The sequence below is a fragment of the Amblyomma maculatum genome, chromosome 10 (assembly GCF_055883805.1).
Source record: "Amblyomma maculatum isolate TAMU_Amacu chromosome 10, ASM5588380v1, whole genome shotgun sequence".
NCBI classification, from domain to species: Eukaryota; Metazoa; Arthropoda; class Arachnida; order Ixodida; family Ixodidae; genus Amblyomma; species Amblyomma maculatum.
Window position 1 is genome coordinate 22,701,602 of NC_139353.1, and position 24,146 is coordinate 22,725,747.

Sequence of the window (24,146 nt, forward strand, 5' to 3'; positions counted from 1 at the left end):
TATTATTGTTATTCTTATTTTTATTGTGGTGTGTTGGTCACAAACGCAGCTATTCAGCTGTCCCTTTTGTGGCTTACAACAAACAAGGAAGCAGTGGTCACACAGAAAGTGATGTTTATTTGTAGCCCTTGGCTCTTGTAACTTGGCCGCTTGAGGTATCCAAGTGAATTTCACACTTTCAGAGAGGTCCAAAAGAGATGATTGAGCAATGATTGAAGCACACAGTTACTGCACAAAAAATGCACATTGTGTCCTTGGCACTAGGAGCTGCAGGGAAGACAAGAGGTACAGAGCAGCGTAGAGCATGACCTTGTGAAGGCAGACTAGAAGGCATGGTCACGCCACTTGACCACCTGTGATGACCTGTAGTCAAGCTGTGGACTTAAGAAGTTTGGCTCTTGGTTTATGAGCTTTGTAATAATTCTGACGTTGCATAGGTAGCTTTTGTCAAGAGCGGTACCTAGCTTATCACAACCAAAGGGCTTCTGTCAACTTTGAAGGCGGTACGAAGGAAGTATACACTGCATTAGTCTGTTGCCAGTGCCTTGGAAAGGTGCACAGCAGCTGCACTTGGTCTCTTCAAGGACCGCACCATGCTTGTAAGGCACAGGCAACGCTGGGGAAAAGGGATGAACCAATGAAGTCACAAAATGGGCAGTATGTGGCAGTGAAGCCCCCCCAGCGTGCTTGTAAGGCAGTTGTGCATTGGTCCCTCTGGATTGGGCACGCACGGGTCAGACACCTGCCGAAGAGGAGGCTGGCTCAGACGCGAGCAGTTCGAGCAGCGTGGCCGACGCGCGGCAACACTGTGCGCACGGCTGTCGGTCGTCGTGCAGTGCGAGCTTCTGCTCGAGCTCCACCAGCTGGCCCATGAAGTTCAGGTTTGGAGAGATGATGGGTCGCTTGGCTTTGAGGTAGCGGTATGCATCCACCAGCGGCAGACGCAGGTGGTGCATCAGATAAGCCACCGTGATGGTCGGCGACCGGGACACCCCTGCGTGACAGTGCACCAGCACTCGGCTCCCGCTCGCATGCGCCTCGTCTGAAAAGAACAAAGCCGGAGATTGAACGTGTGTCCGGAGCAAGTGATGCCCGCTTATGCTTTGGAATTCCCATCACTTAAAAACATTGCTAATCAAGATATGTCACGTGATTGTATCACATATAATGTGAGACATGAACATGTTCTCCAGTTTGCACTCTTAATGACTGCCGAAAGTCCGACAGCTTGTGGAGAGAACCCGTACAAGCAGCTTTCCAGAACGTACTATGCAGTAAATGTTTTGGACAGGTCAGGGGCAGTGACTCGTGTAAAGTTCATTTGTGGTGAAAATCTTGGGCTGCGCAACTGACGGCAAAAATGAGTACAACTATAAAGCCTGCAGTAACTGACACACACACACAATTCGCCCCACTGTGGTGGTGCAGTGGTTACAGTGCTCGACTATATGATACTCAAAGATGCAGGATCGAATCCCGGCTGCGGCGGCCGCTTTTCGATGGAGGCAAAAAGCAAGACGGCCGTGAGCTGCGTGATGTCGGTGCACGTTAAAGAATCCCCAGATGCTTGAAATATCCGAAGCCCTTCACTACAGCGTCTCTAATAGCCTTAGTCGCTCTACCAAACACACAATTCGTCCGTGATAGAAAGTATAGTTCGCGGTAAACACTTTTCTGGCTGTCTAATTAAAGAGCTAACTACCAAACAAAATTAAAAAAGTGCCAGAATTTTAATGCGTCTGGCTTGTATTGTATTGTCAATTACTGAAAACTAATTGTGGTTACTCTTCAGCAGAATAATACACATGCTGCATACCACTGTCCATTCATTTGCCATTCATTTCGGTGGTGCAACTCCAGGAGAGATTTAATAGAACCTTAGCCTAATAAAGAAAGGGAGAGAGGCATACATCGCCACATTTGAACTACTGTGCTCGCGAGTATATGTATATTATTTGACTTTTAAGTAAACGTACGATGTATTTTCCGAAGGTTTCTTTTTAAGATACGGCATAAAATGCATGACTGAAGACCTGTTGGGTGTAGTTCTGTGCCAAAAGCAACAAATCTAGTTTGCATCTTATTTGTCCAACACTGCCAATTTACGAGATCTGGAAACTAAATGCCTCAAGCTCTATATGGCTATAGCAATTTTTTATTGCTCCGGATGCTCCTAAATTGGCAGTCCCCTGCTCCACAGTGCTCTAGATTTCAAATTTTGTTTCGCAAGAAACTGCTTCAAGTCCCACTTTGTCAGTAGCTTAGGATTAATTGCACTCCGTGTTAAGATGCACCGCTGGTGTTGCCATAAGCCAAAAGTTCGAGGTCCTTACATAAACCCCAAGTTTATTCCACAGGGAAGCTCTCCGTTTCTCGCCATCCCGTCTAGAAAAGTGTCGAGCGCGGCGACCTCGCGAGCTGTCTTCTTTGTTTTCCCGAGTAGCTTATAAGTCCAGTTCCGGATACGGCGTGCCCGCAGAGTTCGTTCGAAAGGGGAGAGACGAACAGACGCGTTCGGGGCTGCAAGCCAGTCGGGGAAATCCCCAACAGCCGCTGTTTTTCAAGACCGGATGTCAACGTTCGCGGAATGCCAATTGGGTAAGTTAGCAGCAAACCCATCATCAAAGTCGCCGGCGCCACCTGGTCACAGGGCAACACTGTACGCGTTCCGCGCAATATTTATCCGCCTTCTCAACGTCGCCGTGTGCGGCTCAGAAGTACACAAGACTTCTGCAGATATGGATTTGCCTTCAAGGTAGATCGCACCGCGCGCTCGAGTCGAGTGTAGAATGATACTGGTACACTCTAACTTGAGATCGTCGTTATCAGTCCAGCCTTTTCGAGCGCGCTGATTGCACCGACAACCCCACTAGAGCCACTGCTCCAGCAATCGCCGAACCGATAAGCCGTACGGCGTTGCGGCCAGCGCGCAGCCTTGGCAGTTTTCCTCTCTCGTTGGCTGCATCTCCCGATATGAGAGGCCTGTGTGAAGTGTACATGCCCAGTGTAGTCTCATCGCGTATAGTCGAAATTCGCGCGCACGGTCAATCTGATTGATGCCGCGCTCAACAGTGATTACTACAAATGGTGCCTTTTTGGTGCAGAATAGCAATATTGAATCGACTAACATAACCTTTTTTTTTTTTTTTTTACCACTTATTTGCATATACAGAAGATGAGGTCACGATAGGGGTTAGGTATTTATGGGATGCTAGAAAAGAAAACCTGAACGAGGATTCTCACGCTGTATGAACGGGAATATGTTATCACCTCAACGGGTCAAAATCCATCGTTCGTCCTTTGCGACAGTTCGTACCGCTTACGTAAACCGTGATTCTCAATTCGCTCATTTCGGGATATTTTTTATTTTCTTCGCTTTCACGAATTCCTGGACTGGATTTCGCGACGAGTTCGCCCGCATAGTGACGCTGCCTGTGTTCTCCAGGAGCCGATGAGCGAACAGCGTGCCGCGGACATGACGCGATAGCTCGAATGATGCGCCGCTCGAAAATTCCCGGAAAAGCAGAAGCGCGCGTCGGCCGTCTTGACGCAACGGGTTTCTCATTTTTTTTCCCCCCTCCTCGCGTCGCGGCTTGCTTGATTTCTTCCGCGTGTCTCTGACGTGCTTGTGGTGACGGCACAGCGTGGCGTGAGGCGTATTAAACGATGCCGCAGACGTGTTGACTAGGACACGCTTGTTCATAGAAACGATGTGAACCTGGCGCAGGAGAAATCTCCGCCAGTGAGTTGGCTTTCTCCTCGGGAGAATGATCTAACCGCACGACTTTGACCTTCCTTTTCTGCAGAATGCTAGTGTGAGAAGTTCAAAGCACCATTCCTTTCTTCATCCCCCCCCCCCCCTCTCCTCCTCTCTTCGGGGTTCAGGCTCGGTGCCCGCAAAGCTGCTGCCATTCACAGACGCGAGCTGCTCCGCCCCGCATGTTCGCGCGCACGTTTGCGCGGCACGTCAAAAAACCGCGCGCACTACGCGGGTTGGCGCGCTCGGGGTCCGCGCCCCCGCTGACGTCACGAAGCCAGCGAGCGCTGACGTCATGGCGCTCGAGCGCCGGGGCCACGTGCTCGCGGTGACGCACGCGGCGAGCGCGGGGTCCAGCGGCTCGCGCGCTCAGGTATACCATACACCATACGCGCAGAGGCACCGTTAACAATGGTCGCGCTCCCGGCAGCTGCATGCGCAGATTGCGTCCCTGCTGAGTCATTGCCCTGCCTGGATTGGGGGGACCACCTTGCCCGATGACGAAAGCCCCCGCCGCGCGCAGACGGTTCGCGTCAACAGTTGCCACTGTGCGAGCCCGGCATGAGTAACCAGCGCCCGACGTTCCAGCCCCTCCAAACGAAGGGCTGGGAACGCGATGGTCGCACGAGAAAAGAAGCGGGGGGACGGAGGGGGTTGCGCGACGCGGATGATGTCAGCGCCTACACGCTTTGCGGCGAATCATTCTCTCCCGCTTGTACGCGAACAGCTGTGGGCAAAAGTGTGTGTCACTTCATCGGGGTCACCCGCTGCCGTTCCGCCGAGCGGCTGCTGCTGCCGCGGCCCGACACCGAAGCGCCCAGTAGCACGCGCACAGCATGCACAAACGAGGCGACACGGAGAGCAGATCAGTGTCGAAGTAACCTATAAGTTGCCGTAGATCGTCAGCGGCATGCCACTGTGTCGTTGGTAAAGTTAACTAAAACATATGTCAGGAATTCGATCAATATATATGGTTCAATAGCCCAATCTGAAAAGCAGTGCCCTGCGTGGTGCCCTGAGCTATCGCACCCGCAGAAAATTTTTTAAAGAGCTTCTGTTCAGCATATGTTGGCTGCCCATGGTGGAGCACCGAAGTTCTATAATGTCACGAGAGTTTTCGCAGTGCGGAACACCCGGTACGTGCGCGCAATGCGACCGCAGCCAGCGCCACCTACACTAGCTAAGTAGTGCTGCACCCTCAAGTTTTATCGACGGTCAAGAGAGCATTTGTAATCGTGCATCGGACACGACTAAATAGCCCCCACTTGTAAGCTTACGACCGCGTATAACCAATGCCTAGCCAGGTCTTAGAGCGGAAGCAAAAGGGGCATAAAAGGGGCACCCACCTAGGAAGCGGAAGGCGTCGTCGAAGAACTGCTTGAGGTTCTGGTGGCAGCTGTCGGAGGCCGGCAGGCGTTTGCAGCGCAGCCCTGGGCAGTGGCCCTCGGTCGAAGCTTCTTCGAGCTCCTGCTGCGGGTGTGGTGGCGTCACGTGCAGCACGTATCCCACGCCCAGGCGTCGCAGCAGATCGGCGTCGCGCGCGTCTCGCTCGTTGCCCAGCAGAAGGAAGGGCAGCACACAGGTGGCCGGCCACTGGGAGACGTCCGGGGGCGCCTCGGCCTCGCTGGCGCTGCACGGCGCACTACTGCTGGTGCACTCGTGCGCGTACTGGCGCTGGAACTCGCGGAAGCCGCCTGTGAAGAGGGAACGACACGGGTCACAAACAAGCAATGGGATGGCTGATGCAAATCGCTCTCTCTATGTGGCGCTAGTAAAGTCGAATGGGACCAACATTCCAAGTATCTGCGCTCACTGAATGTGTGTTGCCATGGAAGGATTTCCTCAGTATCAAGCATTAGAAAGATTTAGTACACTAAGAGCTGTCATCTGCGCATGCGCCGTTAAAACTGGCATGCTAAAACTTTCTACAACCACTCGGCAACGTGTGAAGGAGAAGAAAAATGGAGTCAAAGGAGGGGGGGGGGGGGGCAGATATAGCCTTGTTGTTGTGGCTGTAGGAAGAAGGAAAAGAAAATGCACGGGCCTGCTACTGGCTCTGTAGCTGAGCCACCTCCGCTGATTGATTAAAAAAAAAAACTGATTGATTTATAGGAAGGGAAAGGCGCGGTAACTGTCTCACTTGTTTTCTGTGGACACCTCCACCGCGCCGTAAGGGAAGGGAGGAAGGTGGGAGTGAAAGTAGAAAGAGAGAAAGAGGAGCCGTAGTGGAGGGCTACGGAGCAATTTCGACCACCTGGGAATCTTTAACTGCCTCGTGCGGACAGAAGAAAATAGAGAAGAGAGAAAAAGAAGAGGGAGAGAAAGACGCGCGCCGCAACAGCCTTCGTCCACCACCAAAGCGGTGGCGGGTGCAATGACGGCCTACAACAGATAAAAATTCGGTGACTTGCTAGCCCCCGCCGGAAGCGGCGCTGGCCTACCGTCCCAGCCCCGTAGAGCCAGGAACAACCATCCTTACTCTACGCCAGATATAGCCTGAATGCGTAACGGTATATTAGACCTCTGCGAGACTAGATACGGTAGAGCACGCCAAGCCTAGGCGCGAGTGGGTCAGAACACCGTGCAGAGGGTTCCGTTCGTTCACCGTCGTTAGCTTTTATCGGGTTCCGTCTCACTCGGAACTTGTCAGCCCAAGCAAGCTGCCCCTGGGCTGCCAGCCAATTATCTCTCGGATGCCCTCGTCACTTCGCAGATCGCCAGCTGACAGTCAAGTTGTCACCGGACGGACATATCCGCCTGTCCGTACCGCAGCTCCGCCTGGACAGCGGGCAACGAAGGTGTGCGACCGTGGACCTGAACGAGAGTGCAACCGACTTGCGATAGCCTACGTTGAAGAGTGAGATAATCTTGGCACTTTTACTGTACTCGAAGCTGCTCGCTTCGCCTGGTGAGCATTCACCGAAAACACCCAGTAAGCAGGACTTTGCGCGCTCCATCGAAATGTGGCCGGGAATGTAGGCTGCGACTCAGCACGAGACCCCCCACTAGCACACGCGTATGAACTGGTGGGTGCTTTCTCGGCGGGTTTATCGACTCGGGGACGGAAGGCGACAAGACACGCCAGCGCTCGGGGCTCCCTCGAGGCCCTAAAGAGGCACCCCGGTTCGCGCTGACCCGCTCGTGACGGTCTCATGGCCCTCGTGTGTGTGTGTGACTAATACGCTCCATTGATTGCTGGGCGCCGCGCGCGGTTCCCAGGGGACGGTGGTGGGGGAAGAAGAGCAGCGGCCGGGGCAGCCGAAACGTCGCTATCCGTGATTCATCGCGGCGTCATCGCGCTAGCAGCGGACTGCCTTTGACTCACGACACATCGCCGTCCCCTCCTCGCGCGGTAGTCAGCTCTGCGGCTGCACGGCGAGTGTATGCAAGCACCGTCTTCATCACCGGTCGGGCGGGCGTCACGTGACGCACACCGCGGCGGCAAACACGTCAGCCGGGGACGGCCACTCCGCGGTCAGCCCCCGCACCGGGCTCACCGTTTCTGATTTATATACAGTATATACATATGGTTAAAAGAGAGACCTCACTCCCGGAAAGCTGCTTGCGTTGCTTATGAAGGGAGGTGCGATCAATGTACATGATGTCATAGCTCTATTTTATGGCACACTTTTAAATTAATTTGGAAGGAGAAGGAGGAAACAAAACCGGCATTTGCAAACGCGTTCGATCGCTGCTCTTTTCTATAACAAAACTTACACAGACTTTGCTACGTCAGGCGCTCATTAGTAAATAAGAGCGCTCCTTCGAGCCACCCACAGCGGGCGAACAACGTAATTTGCTAACATGGATGTGAATCACTAAGGTCCCTCCGGAGGCATTTGTCCTTATTCCCTAACGGAGCAGAATGCGGATGACGGGTTCCGTGCCGATGTTAAGAGCAAAGCTAAACAATTAACGTGACTAACAAATAAAAATTAGGTCACTGGGAAAAATGCATTCGGAGAATTTGAAACCATTAGGGCAGCCGCGACGTTTCTGTCTCTTTAGTTTATAATGTGCAAAATTAACTTAATATTTTGTATTAAGTCAATTTTATGTGTTGATTTTATTTACCATTTTCATTATTTATTATATTAGTATTAATAATTGCCGGCATCACTACTTATATTTTTTTACATATAGCCTAAGCCTACTAATTCGCATTAGTAATTTGTTTACAGGAAAGGCGCAGTATATATCCCATTTTCTCTGTGGACACCTGAACCGCGCTAAGCCTCACTTCCGCGTCCTCGTTTGGCCTAACCATCACAAGCCTACTAAGGATATGTTGGTGTCCGGTCAAAAAAACTTCATCGCTCTTTGTCATGTGTGCGTCCGATCTTCACAGGTGGCACGACGCCCGTGGCTTGTAGCTGTCCAGGGTGCCTCGGTGCAGCGCGCCACCATATCGAGGCACCCTAGAGTTTTCTAGGGTGCTTCGATGCAGTGGCGGCGCTGATATCGTGTTCGCGGCCCGTTCCTTCCTACCAACGTCCGTTTTTCCACCTAGCATGCTCAGTGTACCGCTGTCTCCGCTAAAATATCTCAATCCTTTCGCCCTGCCGACTCGGACGTGGGTCGTCCGAGTAAATGTTCATTATGCCTGGAAATATGGGAGAGGCCTTCGCCCTGCAGTGGGTATAGTCAGGCTGATGATGATGATGATGCCTGTATCAATCCAACAGCCGTCGCAGCTGTGCGCCATTGCTCAGTCGTTCAATTTCCCTGATGGATGACCTACATCATGCCATCATTTGCTTATGTACGCGTGCGTGTGCTATAGGGCGATACAGTCGTGATCAAAATGAAAGGGAACAAAGCATGAGCATTCGGTTATTGATTGCCCCGTAATTATATGTGACAAGCGCTGTCCTTATTGTTCAAATGCACAAGCACCGGAGCGACGAACCCGACGTGCAGGGCAGTCTTAACGCCACTGGCCTGTGCAAGATGTGAGGCCTTCCCTTCCTCAAATGCATCCTCTCAACGTTTTCGCACATGCAATAACGCACGCAGCGACGCTTCCAGTGTTGATACTAGCTTTGTATTCATATCATGCAGAATAGAATCCCCGTAGCATATACACGAAGGTTTTTCAGAAACTGCATTGATAAACTCTTTGCAGGAACTCTGTCCGTAAAGCGCACATTACGTATGCCGTCTCGCATGCACCAGCGCTCAGCAGCAGCAGCAGCAGCAGCAGCCAGACGGGGAAGGCACTCGTTTCCGTTCGTTTCTGGCTCGTTTTGGCAGCGGGAACACCGTGTATATATCTTCCTGTGCCGGCGTTTTACCTCCAGGTAAAACGGAGAGTGGATGAGTCATGCGCGCACCTGAAGAGGTGGCCGTAAGGGCAGAGCACACATTCACTCTCGCCGCTGCCTGGGCTGCTCGCGGACACACCTATTGATCCACGTGATTCAGCGACTTGGAGGGCTCGGGCCACGGTTGCCATGGGTATCAGCGAGGGGGAAGGGAGACAGAGGATATAAGACGAAGCAGTCTTCGCAGGCAGCACATCATCCCTCTCCCCGTCCTCTAAACAGGCGTTGTCGGCTGTCCATCAGCGACCGATGAGAGCCCGCTATGCTGCTTCCGAAGCGGACCGCGAGGAAGAAGAACCCTGGCAGGGATCCAAGCTGGCCACTTTTGGGTCTGCCGTCAAAACGATGGCGCGCGTCCGCGCTTTTTCCTGGTCTCGGCGATGTATAGGAAACGCTGAACACCACAGTTATGTCGTGGTGACGCGACTCCTTCTGACCCCGTTTGCTCGCGTGACGACGCCCGGAGATGCATGTTTACAGCCTTTGTTAAAAGTGGTCGGTCCTGGCGGTTTCGCTCGTCAAGCCATGTAGTGCGGCCCTTGCGGCCTACCGTTTCCCTCTCCTGTTGGAGAGCAGGCGATGCATAAGAAGAGATCGCGCAATATGACCCTGATGCAAACTCGCTGGGCTTCTCTAAGCCTTTTGTGGCAAAGGCGGCACTGTCTTGTTAAATCTTTGGTTTTCTTATGAGCCGTAAGCAGAGCACTTACGGCATCCCTAAACAAAAAGGAGGTCACTTAAATGAAGGCGAGACATGCATGTGTTCGGTCGGGTGCCATCAGTAGTACTCCACCACGCCAATAGAAGGAAACCGCGAAGACTGAAGAGCAGTGACCGCGACTTCCGCCGCAAGGCCCGGGGGAAGGCCCCCGCCTGGCTTTTGGAAAACTACCCCCTCTCCCTCCCTCCAGATTCAAATCGAACGTGCACACATCTCTTGCTTTAAACAGAGGGTGGGATGCCGTTTCCGATGGCCATGCAGGCCAGTGAGTCAGGCGTCGACGACGAGGGGGCAAGGGCCGCACGTTGGGCCATCTCAAGGTGGCCACCGCGTGAGTCAGCCGCCGCCGCCTCGCCGAAGAACGGCCTTGGCGCGGACGACGCTTTTCTCTGCGCCAGGCGTCCTTTGAAGGTGAGCGCCTCGGGCGGAACCGGACACGTTCCAGCCACCGCTGGGGGGAGGGGTGGCAGCGGCTTATGAAGCCGGTTTTTTTCTCTCAGCTGCCCCAAGTCGACGGGCCCTGGAATCTCGGCGCGCTACCGCGCCGCCAGCATTGGCCAGGCGCGGTGTGTGCGTGTGTTACGAGCAGAGCATGCATATCGCTCTCCAGTCCCCGCTGGCTGCGGATCCTTTTAAAGGTCGCCGAGTGACTCTCGTTCGCGGTCTCCCTGGCGTTCGTTATCGCAGCCTCGGTCGAACAGTGTTCCGTCCCTGCGGCCGCCGCCGCCCTGTTGCGCCAGCGCGCCACTCTCACGCGTCCTTGCCAAGGTCGCTCCCATGACGCGCGCTGAAACGAGTCGCGAACAGAGACCGCAGCTGGAAACAGCGCGCACGCTCCCGAATGGTGGTGCCGGCGGCGGCACTGACTTGTAGCGCCCGGCTCGCAGGCCTGCTTCTCAGGACGCCGCACAGCCCCGCGGCTACTGCTGCTGCTGGGGCAGCGGCAAGATGGGTCGGCGCCATGCCCGCATGAACAATGGGGTTGCCGTGAAAACCGGTGTGGGAGCATGAACTTGCGGGCGTCAAGCACAAAACAGCCTCGTGCTTGAAATCCGAGTGTACGAGCAATATGAAAGGGAATATACTCGAATTAACACGTGTTTTTTACTTCTGCCTCGAATTGTGCCATTTTTTTCTCGGCTAAATACGGTTTAGAAAAGGAAAAAAAAATCGGGTATGCTTGTAACGCTTCCTTGCTGGTGGCATCTTAATACTATTGTTCCCATTCATACTGCATTCAGTATTATATATCGAGCTGTCGCATGTTCAAATCAGTCTGTAGATACAACCTCTCCGCACTCCAGCTATTGAAGGAGAGAAAAAAAAAGCGCACATACAAGCAATCTCCTTGTCCCTATGCTCGACGCTATGCTTGTCTCAGCCATTGGTGCAAAATAAAATCGCTTACACTAACGATCTATCCCCGTTTCCATCCGTTTTACATATATACCGAAGATAAAATAGAAGCGCACATATGTGAACAATCCGCATATATCTAAATGTGCGCGATTAAATCCGCCTGTTGGAGTAGAGGACTTTCCACACGAGCAGTGCATCCGTGTAGAGTAGTAGTAGTACTATATGCTTACTTATTATTAGATATCAAAAAGGAAGGAAAAGATGCTTGCCATCCCCGGTATCTGATATCCGAAGCACCTGAACTGGGGCGGCGGAATAAAGGGATAGTGAGGAAGCGGTAGAGGAGATCACGGAGGTAAGTGACATGGAGAAGGACAGGGTAGGCAAAGATAAAAATAGAGATAGAGAGATATACTAGGCCTGCCTGCACATGTCTTCTATCACTTGTAGAGAGAGAGCGGCATATTTCACCTTTGAGTACTGCGGGCTTGGCTCCGTTCTGGCAGAGCACGGCGAGCACCAGCGCCAGCGAGGAGCTTGGCTGCGGCGACTCCAGGTCTCCCGTACAGTCGTCGTAGACGACGATGTCACGCGCCTGGCGCAGTTGGTCCCTCGCCTGTCGGCAGGCCACCAGGTCCCACAGTGCCAGGCGGCCCTGCTGCAACCTCCGACGCGTTATGCGGTCCCCGCAGTTCACGTTCACCGCCGACCGGATGCGGCCCGCGTTGAAGCTCAGGAAGGGCCGGCAGTCGACCAGGAGCAACCGCTGGCGCTGCCACGAGTCCACCAGCTCGCCGGGCGTGACCAGCCGAACGCCGCACGACAGCGAACGCCGTCTTCGGCTGGTTGGCGTCGACGGCGCTGCAGACGCCGTTGTGGACTGTGCGTGATGGTGCTGAGCGCCAGCCTGCGGCGACGGCAACTGCAGGTGGCGCGGCCGGGAGTCGAGCATGCTCGCCGTGGGCCGGGGCGCCAGAGACACCTGGGCTCCGCACGACATCCGGATGGTGGTCCCGGTCTGTGGCGCGACAAAGAAAAGAAAAAAAAAGAAACCACGTGAAGAGGAGCGAAGAGTACGGTACACCCTCTCCCCCTCTTCTTTCTGGACTGCTGCACGCTTCCACCACGCTGAGTAATGCCAAGAGTGTGCAGTCGTCGCGGAAGGTACTGCACACTCCAACCGCTTTATTCTGGAACGCAGTGTTTATGTATTTTTTTCCTTTTTTTTACGGTTCACGGAAGCATCGCTTTTTGAATAAAATAAGAAGGGGGGGGGGGGGGGGGGGGGGAGAGAGAAGGCGTCGCTCCGGCAGCTGGCCGAAAAGCACGCCGCAGTAGCTCAGACTTGGCGCCTGTCCATGGCTCTGCGGCCAAGCCTCCGCGAGAATCGTTTACGGCGAAGTGCGAAGGGGAGAGAACGCACGCACGGACGATCTCCGTACGCCTCCGTCCCACAGCGCTGCCAGTCTGTTTCGAATGTCCGCTTTCGTGAGCGCGAGCCCCGTACTTCGACAGCCGCCCGCACGCAACTAACTGGTCAGACAATGTCCGGAGAGGCCTGTAAAGCCTCTGCGGCCATCTTGTACGGCGACGGTTGAGTACCCTTCTTGGGAGAAAGTTGGTGCTGCACAAGACAAGCACGGGGAGAAGAACCAATGCTTGTTGTTTCCTTGCCTTGGTCCATTCCTCTTGTTTGTCTTCTGCAGCGCACACTTCATCCCGAGTGCAAAGGACGTTTTGCACAATTTAAGCTCGGGGGAATGTAAATCAAAAGGAAAAGGTACGGGACAGCTTTCGTCACTGCCTCTTCGTGCAATAAGTGTGCGAATTACGTTGCTTTTTCCAGCTGTGAATCGAGGGTACGACCCCCTCCCCACCTCCCTCAGTTTACTTTCGTTGCGAGAGGTCCTGTGCAGCGGGCATTGGTATATAGCATAAGTATATACTGCCAATGAGCGTCTTGCACAGACACCTTCCAGTAGACCGAGGGAGTCGATCCAATCGACGCTGACAGCCCCTCTTCGCAGACGGTCGGGCGGGGGGCCTCGAGGGACGGCGACGCATGAGACGGCCCCCGAGTCTCCCATTCTAGCGCCGAGAGCGACTCCAGCGCGGCGTGACGCCGACGACTGCTGGGCTATTTTTGCGTCCCACGCGAACGGGAGCCCCGTGAGCGCTGCCGTCTTGGTTTCCTTCGAAGGACCTGGGGGCTTCAGCTTCTGTTTTATTTTGTTTTCCCCGGCGATTGCGAGGTTCAAAGGGTGACTCTGCATCTATATATACAGGTGCCAATTTCATCATGCGGGATCAAAACTTAGTACGGTGGCGGTGTTATGAGCTAGCAACACAGTCGGTGGTTGATGTGGTTGCGTTTTATTCCTCGGGAGTGATTATCCAGCGTGCTTTAACTCCTAGAAAGCTGCCCACGGTATTGTAGCGATTTTGTGAGGAAATCCGTTCATTTAGCATGGCTAAAACCACTCTCTGGTGCAAGAAAGAAACGCCACATAGACAAGATAAAAAGATTCAAGCACCACTCCCCCCTCCCAGCGCCTATATAGCACTGCTTTGAGCCACGATAGACGCGGTGCATGTCCAGACGCTTCCACCGTGAAAGGCGGTCGCTTTTAGGTCTATCTCACTTAGGTGGCAACGCCGGCACATGAAAGCCGTGATGTTACTTTCGACCTGGCAGAGTATACCTGGCATGCAATGAGATTCACAACAGGCGTATCCATGCGTATGACGTAGCGTGCCGTAACGGTCTCCAAGTGTCCGGACGCGGCAGCCGACGAAGCATTTGGGTGGCGATCGGCGTTGCCTCCACTGGGGTCTTTCATCACCGCCTCCACTGGGGGACGTCACGTCGCGGTCGCCGGGCGGAAATATAAGGGCCGCCGGAAAGCGGGCGGACCTTGACGATCGCCCACACCCAGTCTCCTTCCGGCACGAATCGATCCGTTGGAATTGCGTCCCCAACCGCCAAGGAGCGAGGAAGACATCGCGTTAGGTCCGCGGAGCCCGACCTCGACCCACCGCCGAAAGCGAAAGGAAGCGCGCGACAGTCCCTCCATCTGCGGCGGGTGGTATACGTAGACGCTCAGTACACACGTGTTTTCCTTTTGCCCAGAAACAAGGCGCCCGTGGAAGCGGCCGCACCCATCGACGCATCCACCTCGTCTTCTCTGTACGTGCGCTGTCCCGGTGTTAACATGTTCGGCTACCGAGAACATATATCGTTCGGGACCGAACCATGGCCGCATTTCGATTGCAGGCGAAATGAAATAGATGTCACGCGCTAAAGAACCGCGGTTATATAAAGTAATTCGTCACAGCCTCTTGTGGGTCTTGGAAGCGAAGCTGTATCGCAGCGAATTTCGAGCCTTGTTTGGCCGCACAGAGGCGTGAATCGCGGCTGCGTGTCCGAGCCACGGACCAGGACCGCGTCTTAATCGGCGTGTCCGCGTACCTGTCTACCCCCTCCCTGCCGGGAAAGGGCGCCGCTGAGTCAGGCGGTCACAATTAGCGCTGAGGCGGGGGACACGGGGCACCTGGTGGCGAACCTTGGAGGCGGGCCAGGGACGCCGCCGCTGACTCAGGGACGCCCGAAACGGCACCAGCAGGCGCACACAGCGACGGACTCCTCGGTAGTATATCGCTTGCCGACGGGTCCTACTCGAAGGCATAGCCGCCCATGAGGTCGGTGCCTCGTGGCATCTTGTGATTTTCTCTGGTTCGGGGAACGATGCAAGGGAGGAATGGACGCGGGCAAGAGCACCAACGAACACGTCTATGATCTCCGGGCCTGTATGGTTGACAGGCATGTCGCTCGCAGTTCTTGTGGGCGCTGGGGAACCGGTCGTTTTCTCAGCGTATACCGTAGCGAAAAACACTGTTCTTTGCCGAATGTCGTGGTATAGTGCGTTCCTATAAGTAAATTGGCCTACGTTAATGAAAACATATATAGGGCCCTACGATGGCCACACTTGTGGAGACGATCTGCCTTCATTGGTTCTGCATTTGATAGGCAGCAGATTCTTGTGCTACAATTAAGGCTAATATGAGAGACAACACTGCACAAATATCCATTGACATGCTGTTATAGTACAGCCGCTAAAAGCCGTGGACATACATAGGCGAGCGACCAGATACAATCACCTTAGAGGCGACTCCGTAAAGATATATGTTCTAGATGAATCCGCCATTTTCGCCCACTGTGAGGCGGGAAAGCCGCCGCAACAACACAGCAACAGATGCTCGAGAAGAAGAGGTCCTTCCACGTGAACGGCGGGGGGAACAGAGCGAACGGCAAAAGGTGGAGGCCGGAAGCGGGCGTCGGAAGAGACATCCTTCCGAGGCAACGCAGCCGCACCGTGGGAAAAAAAGGCTGAACAGCTCCGCGGTTGCTGGCAGGCTCCTCGGCAGGCCTGCTTTCTTCCTGCCAACTTTTCACCGAACGACGCCACACAACGGAAGTCTTGAACCGACGCGACAATGAGGGAGCAGCAGAGCTTTTCTGTTGTGAAAAGAACTAAACTACGGCTTAGTATCTTGACATCTCCTGCATTAAATTTAAAGACCTTCTTGGAACTCATGTACAAGCTATCAGCTGCTTCCTGTTACATTTCAAATTATCATCTAGCACTTTTATTTCTGATGCAAAGATGGCGTTACAATCATTGAGCTCAAATATTGACATCGTGTTTCAGGATATTGTAACAGCCGATGTTGTTTCGCAAGTGATACTACACGACTAGGGCGCTTCAGCGTAACACCGTCTGCTGGAGCGGACGCCCAGACGAACAACGCGTAGTCTCCCGCTGGGATGAACGCAGCAAGACGGCGGCCTCGTGTGGCGACCAGTGGAGCTGCGCAATCCGTTGCGTCGCGCACACGGCTTTAGTGACGCTCCCAGAGCGTGCAGCGCAGTAGTCACGGGATGCACAATGCACCCTGTGTCCCCTTTACGTTGGCACGGGGTCGGTGGCCGACCGCGTTGTGTCGTCGGCAGGCGCCTTCGTGCCGCCGTCCTTCGACCGGCGAGACCGCGGGGTGACTGACTGGCACCGCAGTGTTGCGCGACAGGGTGAAGAACCTCTCGCGGGAAACGAGACTGACCAAGCGCTTGATTTTCGAGGTGCCACGGCGTTCTCTCCGTCAGTTTAACCCTGGCCAGACTATCGCCATCGTCAGGTTGCGTACTGAAGGCCTCATGAAAAAGCAGTACATATAATACATGTATAAGCAAGGCAGTGTATGGCTACTAAAGTTCAGACGAAGTTTCTTGGATGGCGTTACATGAGGGCTCATCATACAAAAAATAAAAAAAAAAATAAAAATAAACCGTACGCCCCGCCCCGACTGGTGACAATCGCGCAACTGACCTTCGGAGCACACAATGGCCTCGGCTGCCATATTATGCTGGCTCTATGCCTGTCACGGTGACTTTTCGCAGTTTTCGGCTCTGCAAGAGCCAACTGACAGCTCACTAAATGATAGTATATAAGGGAAATGCGCAACAACTTAGACAGGACACAGGAAGCAACACATACAACAGTTCACGAGCGCATGATGATGATGGTGGTAGCGGGCGTTAACATGTGGTCGAAACTTCTGGACCCTCCCACTAAGGCGTCCCTCATATCCGATGGCGCTTTAGGAAGTTAAAACCCTACCGACCAAACTAAACCAATGACAAGGGGCGAGCGGCCTTTCGCACACCCCGGATGCGACATCGCAACTGATAGGGTGTAAAGGCGCGGGCGGCCGGAAGGAGGAGAAACAGCGTCCCTCTCTACAGAGACGCGGAGCGAAAGGGTTAGCGTCAGCTTGCGCAAGGAACCCGGCGGGTCGCGCGTGACGTTACATCGTGGCCAGGGCGCTGCGGGAGAAGGGCGGAGCGTGAGAATCGGCTGGCGCGTGATCGAAACGTGACCACGGCGCTGCCTTTTGTTGTGTCTCGCTCGCGCGCGAGGGGTGCGAGGCCGCGTACGTGGCCGCGGGTGACTCACACACACCTCAATGAGCTGCCGTCGTACCTCGATGAACCCTCTCGTTTGAGCAAACAAAAGTGTGAACGAATGTGGGCCAAACGTGTGCACGAGCAAAGCGTACCGGCAACCGAGACGCGCATCTCGACTGGTTACATCAGCCTGTCTCCGTCGCCTCATAGATTGCCTTGACTTCGCGTTACCTGCCCTGTCCATGTACATTCTTCTTGATTCCACTCGCGCTTGTTATCTAAGATAGCCCAGTCTGCTACATTTCTGTTGCTTATCCTCAACCCTACCATTTTCGTTTCTATTATATCTCGCTGCGCTGTCCGCAATTCACATTTCGTTAGCAGTTTGCGCACTGAATATAGGACAACCTGCTGGGGGAAGATTCTTTCATGGCAAGCATGCCAGCTTTTCCTTCTATCACTTCAACGTTGAGTGAAACTTCCGTTCTAGTTAAGATCCACATCTGCGGGAAATCCGGCGTATAAAGCGTTACTTCGACCGTGAGCAACACAGGAAAAGAGGCGTGGACGATAGCGTTTTCATTCCTACAACATGGCATCGTTTTCGAAAAGAGACAGGAAACGGTGCGCATCTAACTAGAGTCTTATTTTCCGACTAAATTGGCTGCTATTTCTCAAATTTAAAGAGAGAGGGAGGGGGGGGGGGGCTAAGGCTAAGCTGTCCCCGATCTCTCGACGTGTGTTAATAGCTCATTTCACCTCTATGTAGACATGGATGTATATTGCGCTTTTTGACTGACAGGTTCAAGCCGACTGATACTGCACATTACAAATTGAGACACACCGAGAAATATAGATAGATAAGAGCACCTTTCTTACCCGCAACAATCGCGGAATATAATGTGTTATGTGCAGTCCTCCGTTCTTTCCGTTGTACTCTTTCAGTATTGGTCATTTTGTCACCTCTCATGTCAACGTCCAATGAAACTTTTTTCTAAATACCATTCCAGCACATGTGCTAGCAGAAATATTTCATTTAATTAAGATATCGGCACGGAATTAACTGCACACGTGAACGCTTTTTCCCGGGTCACAGTTGCGCAGCGTTCTCGTTCAATCGCAGTTTGGAACTGCGATTGAACGAGAATACCGTGTGTGTGCCCGTACTGCGTGTACCACACCACGGGTCGTCGTGGAAAATTTTCTCGTTGCCCAGCTACCCGCAAGTGTAGGGTGCCTTGATGCGCGCGCGCTCCGACGCAGGTGTGCGCGGCAGCGCCCTTCCATGGTTGGGAGCGCCAAGTGGAAAAGGAGTGGCGCTATCTCGCTTCCCACACGTTCGAGCATAGCCTCCTATATACTGGTTCGAGTCGCAACCAACATAAGCCTTCTTTATTGTTTATCGTGAGCGTGAAATGTGCGTGTGAATCATGGTTGGAATATACGCGTCAACTTCCTCGAGCGTGCGCCCTACTGCTTCTCCTCCTCCTCGGGTGACTCCCCGAAAGTCACGTGACAGCTCGACATCGCGCATATGGCTTAGTGATATGCGTACAACTATGAAAACGCGGAACTGTTTGCATGGCGGTCGAACTCACAACAAGGAAGAAATCTGTACGCAGGAAGGGCTGGAAAAAGTGACGATTTCGCTACTTGCGGAAATGGTATCATTTGAGTTTCCGCGTCCAACGCGACAAACGATCTGCGTCTTTTTTGTTGTTGCTGATGGTATTACATTTAAGCGAATTACGACAGTAACAGCAAACAGCGTCGATATTGGATTGGCTAGGGCTTACAGCAAAATACGGGAAAGGGAAACGTACAGGTTTCGTCACAGGGGAATGACAGACGACTCTCGAAAAAAAAATTAAATTTATTTGAATTAACTAGAATGTTCTAAATTTAACTGTGCATTAAAGATACATCACAACGAAGGAGGCGAAATTAATTTTTTTCCCACCATTCTTCTTACATTTACCTTAGTCAGAACGTGTAAAAGAGTTGAAAGACAGGGAGACTCCACTGCACCTCCATCCTCCTCTCTTTAAAAAGCAGCCCTGGAACTTCGATGATCCAAGCGGCATCGAGAGAGACATCGTCAAGCTTATATTGTTTTTATCCTATCTTACCTCCCCCCTCTCTACCTCGCTTATACCACTGGCTCATTACAGCAACAGTCGAACTACATGCTGCCAAGCTTTTGTTGGCTTTTCGCTTTCATCATTATTACTGCATATTCATCTCGCTGGCGCCGAAATAAAGTAGCTTGGCAGCGCGGTAACCACGAAAGTCGCGTGCAGCGCAGCTACGCTTCGCGCACAGTGCTTTCTCGAATCACGACGTTCCGGAAATGACATAGGGAGGGTAGCAGGGTCACGTGCGCCACTTCTTCTTACCCTTCACTCAATGTGTGCGTCCTGCCCAGATGGACACCGCGAGCAGTCGGAATTGCAACGGATCAAGAAAGCGGCGCAACCGTCGTCACCGCGGTGGCATATACATGAGCAACCTGATATCGCGGACTCGTCTCGCGCCGGAAGGTAACACCGGCGCGCCAGGCAAACAATGCAATAATCTGCTCCTCAGTTGGCCACGCCGCGGAGCAAGGAAGGTGCGGCGACGGACAGCACCTGTACCCGGTCTCAGGAATAATCAGTGTAGTGATTGCAGTTAATTACACGGAGCTGGGTGAAATATGGAGAATACTTATCTAGGAACGTTTATATTCCTCGGTGCCTACACGATATTTGAAGGACACGCACAGTGGGGCGAACAGACACCTTCAATTCCTTTTCTTTCATTCCAAAATGCCGCTAATGACGGCTAACTGTTAGTAATAGCTGCAAGTCTACACAAGCTAGCATCCAGCAAAAGACTCACTGCATTAGCCCATAGCAGAAATCCAGGAATAGTATGTCAGTAATTGAATTCCTTAACAGTAGCAGTCCGGAGGCGTTGCTCGGAGGCGACTGCTTGCACTCACGGGGGATGGGGCAGGACGGGAATATTCTCCAGAAGGGAAGTATGTAGTCATCCGCTTCTGTAAGCCTTAAGTGCTTCCAATTTTCTGCTTCTCACCGTCAACGTCATAAAGGTAATTATTGCTGTTGGTACACTAAATGCAATAGTGCCCACCGTTTTTCATTTTTTACCTCTTTGTAATTCTCCAAATTACACCCCCCCCCCCCCCCCCCCCCTGCCCTGAGGCTCAATATTCATGCAGGTCCAGTGAACTTGAATAAATAAATAAAATTTACACGTAATTCAAGCACGCACAAGTAGCGCCGGTGAGCATATAGCATGCCGGCATTACATGGGTTCTTCGCTGCACAGATATAGTTACGCTGCGAGGAGACTACGCACCACTATAAAAAGGAAGTCGCGAACCGTAGCGCGATTAATGTGTGCTCAACAAGTGTGGAAGAGTGCCTGCCCTTGAAGAAGCCAGGCCGACACCGCGCGCGCAGGCGACGATGGAAAGCAGGAGAGTGTTTCAGTGTGTCAACAAGGGGGCACAGCTATCGCCAGGTGCTTCAGTGGTGGGTGCAGACAGGACACGCTGTCAATGGCGGCAAGTCTTTTCTGTCTATATGATCTCTCTCTCTCTCACACACATACAGAGAGAGCAACGACTGGTGCAGAACACATTTCCCCCCTCTTGTTTCTGTTTTTCCAGAAACAAGCAAGCGTACTGAGGGACTAAATGCTCATCGAAACAAAAGCATGGCGGACTCGGAATCAATAGTCCACCTCGCGTGGACTGCGGACAGAGTGGTATTGCAGCTGCATTACGGTCATCCTGCAAAATGTGTGACAGCTGCGCTTCTTGCGCGAGATCATAATGAGCGCAGCATTGAGGAGTGTCCGGTGCTTTCAAGACGGCTGCGCGCATGCGCGGTAACTCGGAAATGAATTGAGTCTGCACACCACCACTTTCGAGCCCCGGTGCAACACCACGCACCGGAGCTGCTGGACGCACACTTCAGCAAGTGAGTGGGGTGGGATTACTGGATCGCAAGCGAGGCACCGAAATCTCCGGAGCAACAGGTCATACAGGAAGTGAATCTACTATGCAGTCTTGCAAAATCTCCCCACGTGCAGATGCCAGGGAGTCATCGCGATATGTGATTCGAAAGTGCAGGCTTCCACGACGGTGAGACATGGATGCGCTGTCATCCCACCAGGACCATTGCAGAAGCAAACGAAAGTTCAAAAGAAAGGCACGCAAGTACCCCAAGGTGGGACAGCATGAGAATGAATGGTTTAACCATAATTTAACCAGTGCATAATTGCCTAGGCTCTCATTGCATTACTGGCATCGAAGAAACTGCCTAAGCTCGCACAGGAGGGTTCTAAGAACTTTTACGGAAACACAGCATGCGGCCAACTATTCTTGTCAAAGAAGGAGGGGGGGGGGGGGGGGGGCTGGAACGCCGTTTCTTTACATCCCTTGCACCCAGTTCTCGGTCGTACAAGATTTGTAATTACATACGAGACAAACAGCAGTAAAGCAAGGCGCCACAGCCCTGACAGAGAGAAATACTACATTACGAAAAACAAAAACCTTTAAACAAGAAAAATAAGATAGCCGGCACCAATGGAGGGCGAGCTGTCACTCTTCGAAGAACTTCAGCCCGCACACTGAGTCGCGGAAATGCTTTCGCGAAGACGCAAGCAATTGTTACTTAGAATGGCCGGGGAATTCCGGCACATATTGGATGTGATTGATCGGCTCGAAGTGACAATTTAAGCCATTAATAAATGCAAGGCGAGCACAGCTTGCAGAAACAGGTATTTTTTGCTTCATGCACGTGGTCATGTTCCCTTCTTGTGCCAAGTTTTGAACTCTACTTCAACAACGCGGGACAAACTCGATGGCCCTTTTCCTCTCTCATCCTCCCTTCCTTGCGGGTCGCAGTTCGCGTGCTCGAGCTACAGCGTTACCAACAACCAACTCGCGTAACAAATGCTCCGCTGTGGTTTGCAGTTAGTAAGTGAAACGGTTCAGTAAAAAGCCGCAAGAACTAAGCGAAAGTAAACTCGTCGTGCTGCTCGCCCCAGCCCTCGATGCGTCGTACATGTAGTACAAGTCGCTGACGTCTAAGTGCGACGCTGTAGCGGAAATTCCGACGACGCTGCGTCCGGTTGATTGGAAACAGTCCCTTCTTTGCATATAGGCAAGGCGTAATTATGAAATATGTGCCATGAATACATAAATCGAATATGCTCCTTCAGAGAACTCGAAATGCCCAGAATTTCTCACGATTCGCTATATATATCAAGCTATTTCGTGTAACAAATAGGTACGACTGCAGGCTGCCATTCTGAAAGTTGCTCGAAATAGGTGACACAACGGTGTTAAAACTGGGTTGAATGCTAACAGCACTAAAGACGATGCAACGTAATTCTGTACATCTCCAAGTGATACGGGCGATCGGCAAGATTTACAACAGGCGCGACTACCAGGCCCCGAACTGAAACACCGCTCTAAAGCAAGTCGCAGTGTATCTGCCGAAGAGGTCCCCCGGATCGCAAACGAAAGAGAGGAGAAAACCGATGTCTCCCTACCTGTTGAAGCCGGCCGCAGCTCGAGTGAATGCTGGCTACCGCCGCAATTTTGTTTTCGTTCGGTAGGCTCCTGGGTCGTTGAGGAGGAAGAGAGTCGTAGTTCTCGCGGGGCACCCTTCGATGTGTACGAAAGAGCACGAGACTAGGAAAGGCTGGCGCCGATTGTGGATGTGGTGCAGGGAAACCACGAATCCGAGCGAAGGTACATCAGCGAGCGACCCGCACCGCGCGAAGACTGCGAGCGTTCTGCCGTGAGTCGCTGCTCCGCTTGCGACAGCAGAGGGACGATGAGTCACCGCCGCCGTTGCGTGGCGCGGCAGCCGCGCTGCCTCATCATCGCAGCCGTCGCAGCGACTTCGTCGCCGCGACCACGCGGCAAAGCGGCGGGCACTGCCCTGATCGGGTGTGACGTCAAAAATACGTCACAGAAGCGTGCGTCCACAGACTCCGCCTGCCGCGGGAAAGTTTTTCTCGCCCCTCCGTCGTGCACGCGGAGAGAGAAATAAAGAGAGAGCAAGAGAGAGAGAGTCGTTCCGATGTTCGAGCATAGTTCGAGTTCGAAGGAGGCGCGGAAAAGAACCGCTATTTGCCGCTCGTCGCTAGAGGGCGATCGGATCAGATGTCGTGGCGCGTCGCATTGCGCGTTGCGCGTGTTCGCTTGGCGCCGCCGATCAAATTGACAAACAAGTCCTCTTCTCTCCCTTTCGTAGCGCGAGGAAGAAAGGAAGCCGCACCTGGCGCTATCCACAGTGTATACGTTTGTTTCGCGCATGGCTGCCCATCCAAGGTTCCGCGAAAGTGAATGAAAAATAGACGTTGTGTATGTGTGCTTCTACTTTGTCGCGTAAACTATTTTAGCGTTATTCGCACTGAATTACTGTGTAGTCTGCCACTCCCCCTGACCCAGTCGTCGGAGAACGACGCACAAAGTCGATTGTCGTCACGTAGCATGTTGTACGTACTCGGCTCCTAACAAGAGGGTTATGATGCCGGCGAACGCGTGCGATTTTAGTCGTTATCGTATGTTCGCGAGACGAATTTCAATAATCTCGTGCTCAGCTAGAATCTCCCGGTCCTGACCACGCACTTCTGGCAGCATAGCGCCAGACTGCTGCGTTAGTTTCGATTAAAGGTTTGCGAATATTAAAAATTGCGGGCATTCAGTGGAATAGCTGCTTCTATAAACATTGCAAAAACGGTTGTGTACAGCGTGAGATTAAATGTGTTTGGACATTTAGGTCAAAGACGCACTAAACAATTCTGAACGCCTCGATTCACCACTTTTTTTTTTCTTTTACCGCAGTTGCAATAGTATACTGCAACAGAAGGAGCTGCACATGACGGCTTTAATGCAAACAAAGTTTCATGAGTTGTGCATACATATCGTGAAATTTTGGATAAGCGTATTTTGTTGTACATGAAGCTGTTTGTGAATGCAATTCTATACTATATGGT

At 52.7% G+C, this 24,146-nt stretch overlaps 1 protein-coding gene across 1 annotated transcript; it reads right to left on the minus strand.

The window, feature by feature from the left end:
- Positions 1–97: 97 nt before the first annotated feature.
- Positions 98–23,055, minus strand: LOC146175855 (dual specificity protein phosphatase 10-like). The gene is made up of 4 exons (XM_084582210.1): positions 22,692–23,055; positions 11,633–12,179; positions 5,104–5,451; positions 98–1,042 (listed from the first exon to the last, which is right to left on the minus strand). The coding sequence occupies exons 2-4, from the start codon at positions 12,159–12,161 to the stop codon at positions 735–737; spliced, it is 1,185 nt and encodes a 394-aa protein (XP_084438336.1). The 5' UTR covers positions 12,162–12,179; positions 22,692–23,055; the 3' UTR covers positions 98–734.
- Positions 23,056–24,146: the final 1,091 nt, after the last annotated feature.

Bases quoted from the DNA above. Each gene is read 5' to 3' on its own strand.
- LOC146175855 (XM_084582210.1), bottom strand. From the start codon at position 12,161: ATGTCGTGCGGAGCCCAGGTGTCTCTGGCGCCCCGGCCCACGGCGAGC. The intron at 5,452-11,632 runs GTGAAATATGCC...CCCTCTTCACAG, and splicing joins CAAGCCCGCAGTACTCAAAG to GCGGCTTCCGCGAGTTCCAG. The intron at 1,043-5,103 runs GTGGGTGCCCCT...TGTTCTTTTCAG, and splicing joins CGACGCCTTCCGCTTCCTAG to ACGAGGCGCATGCGAGCGGG.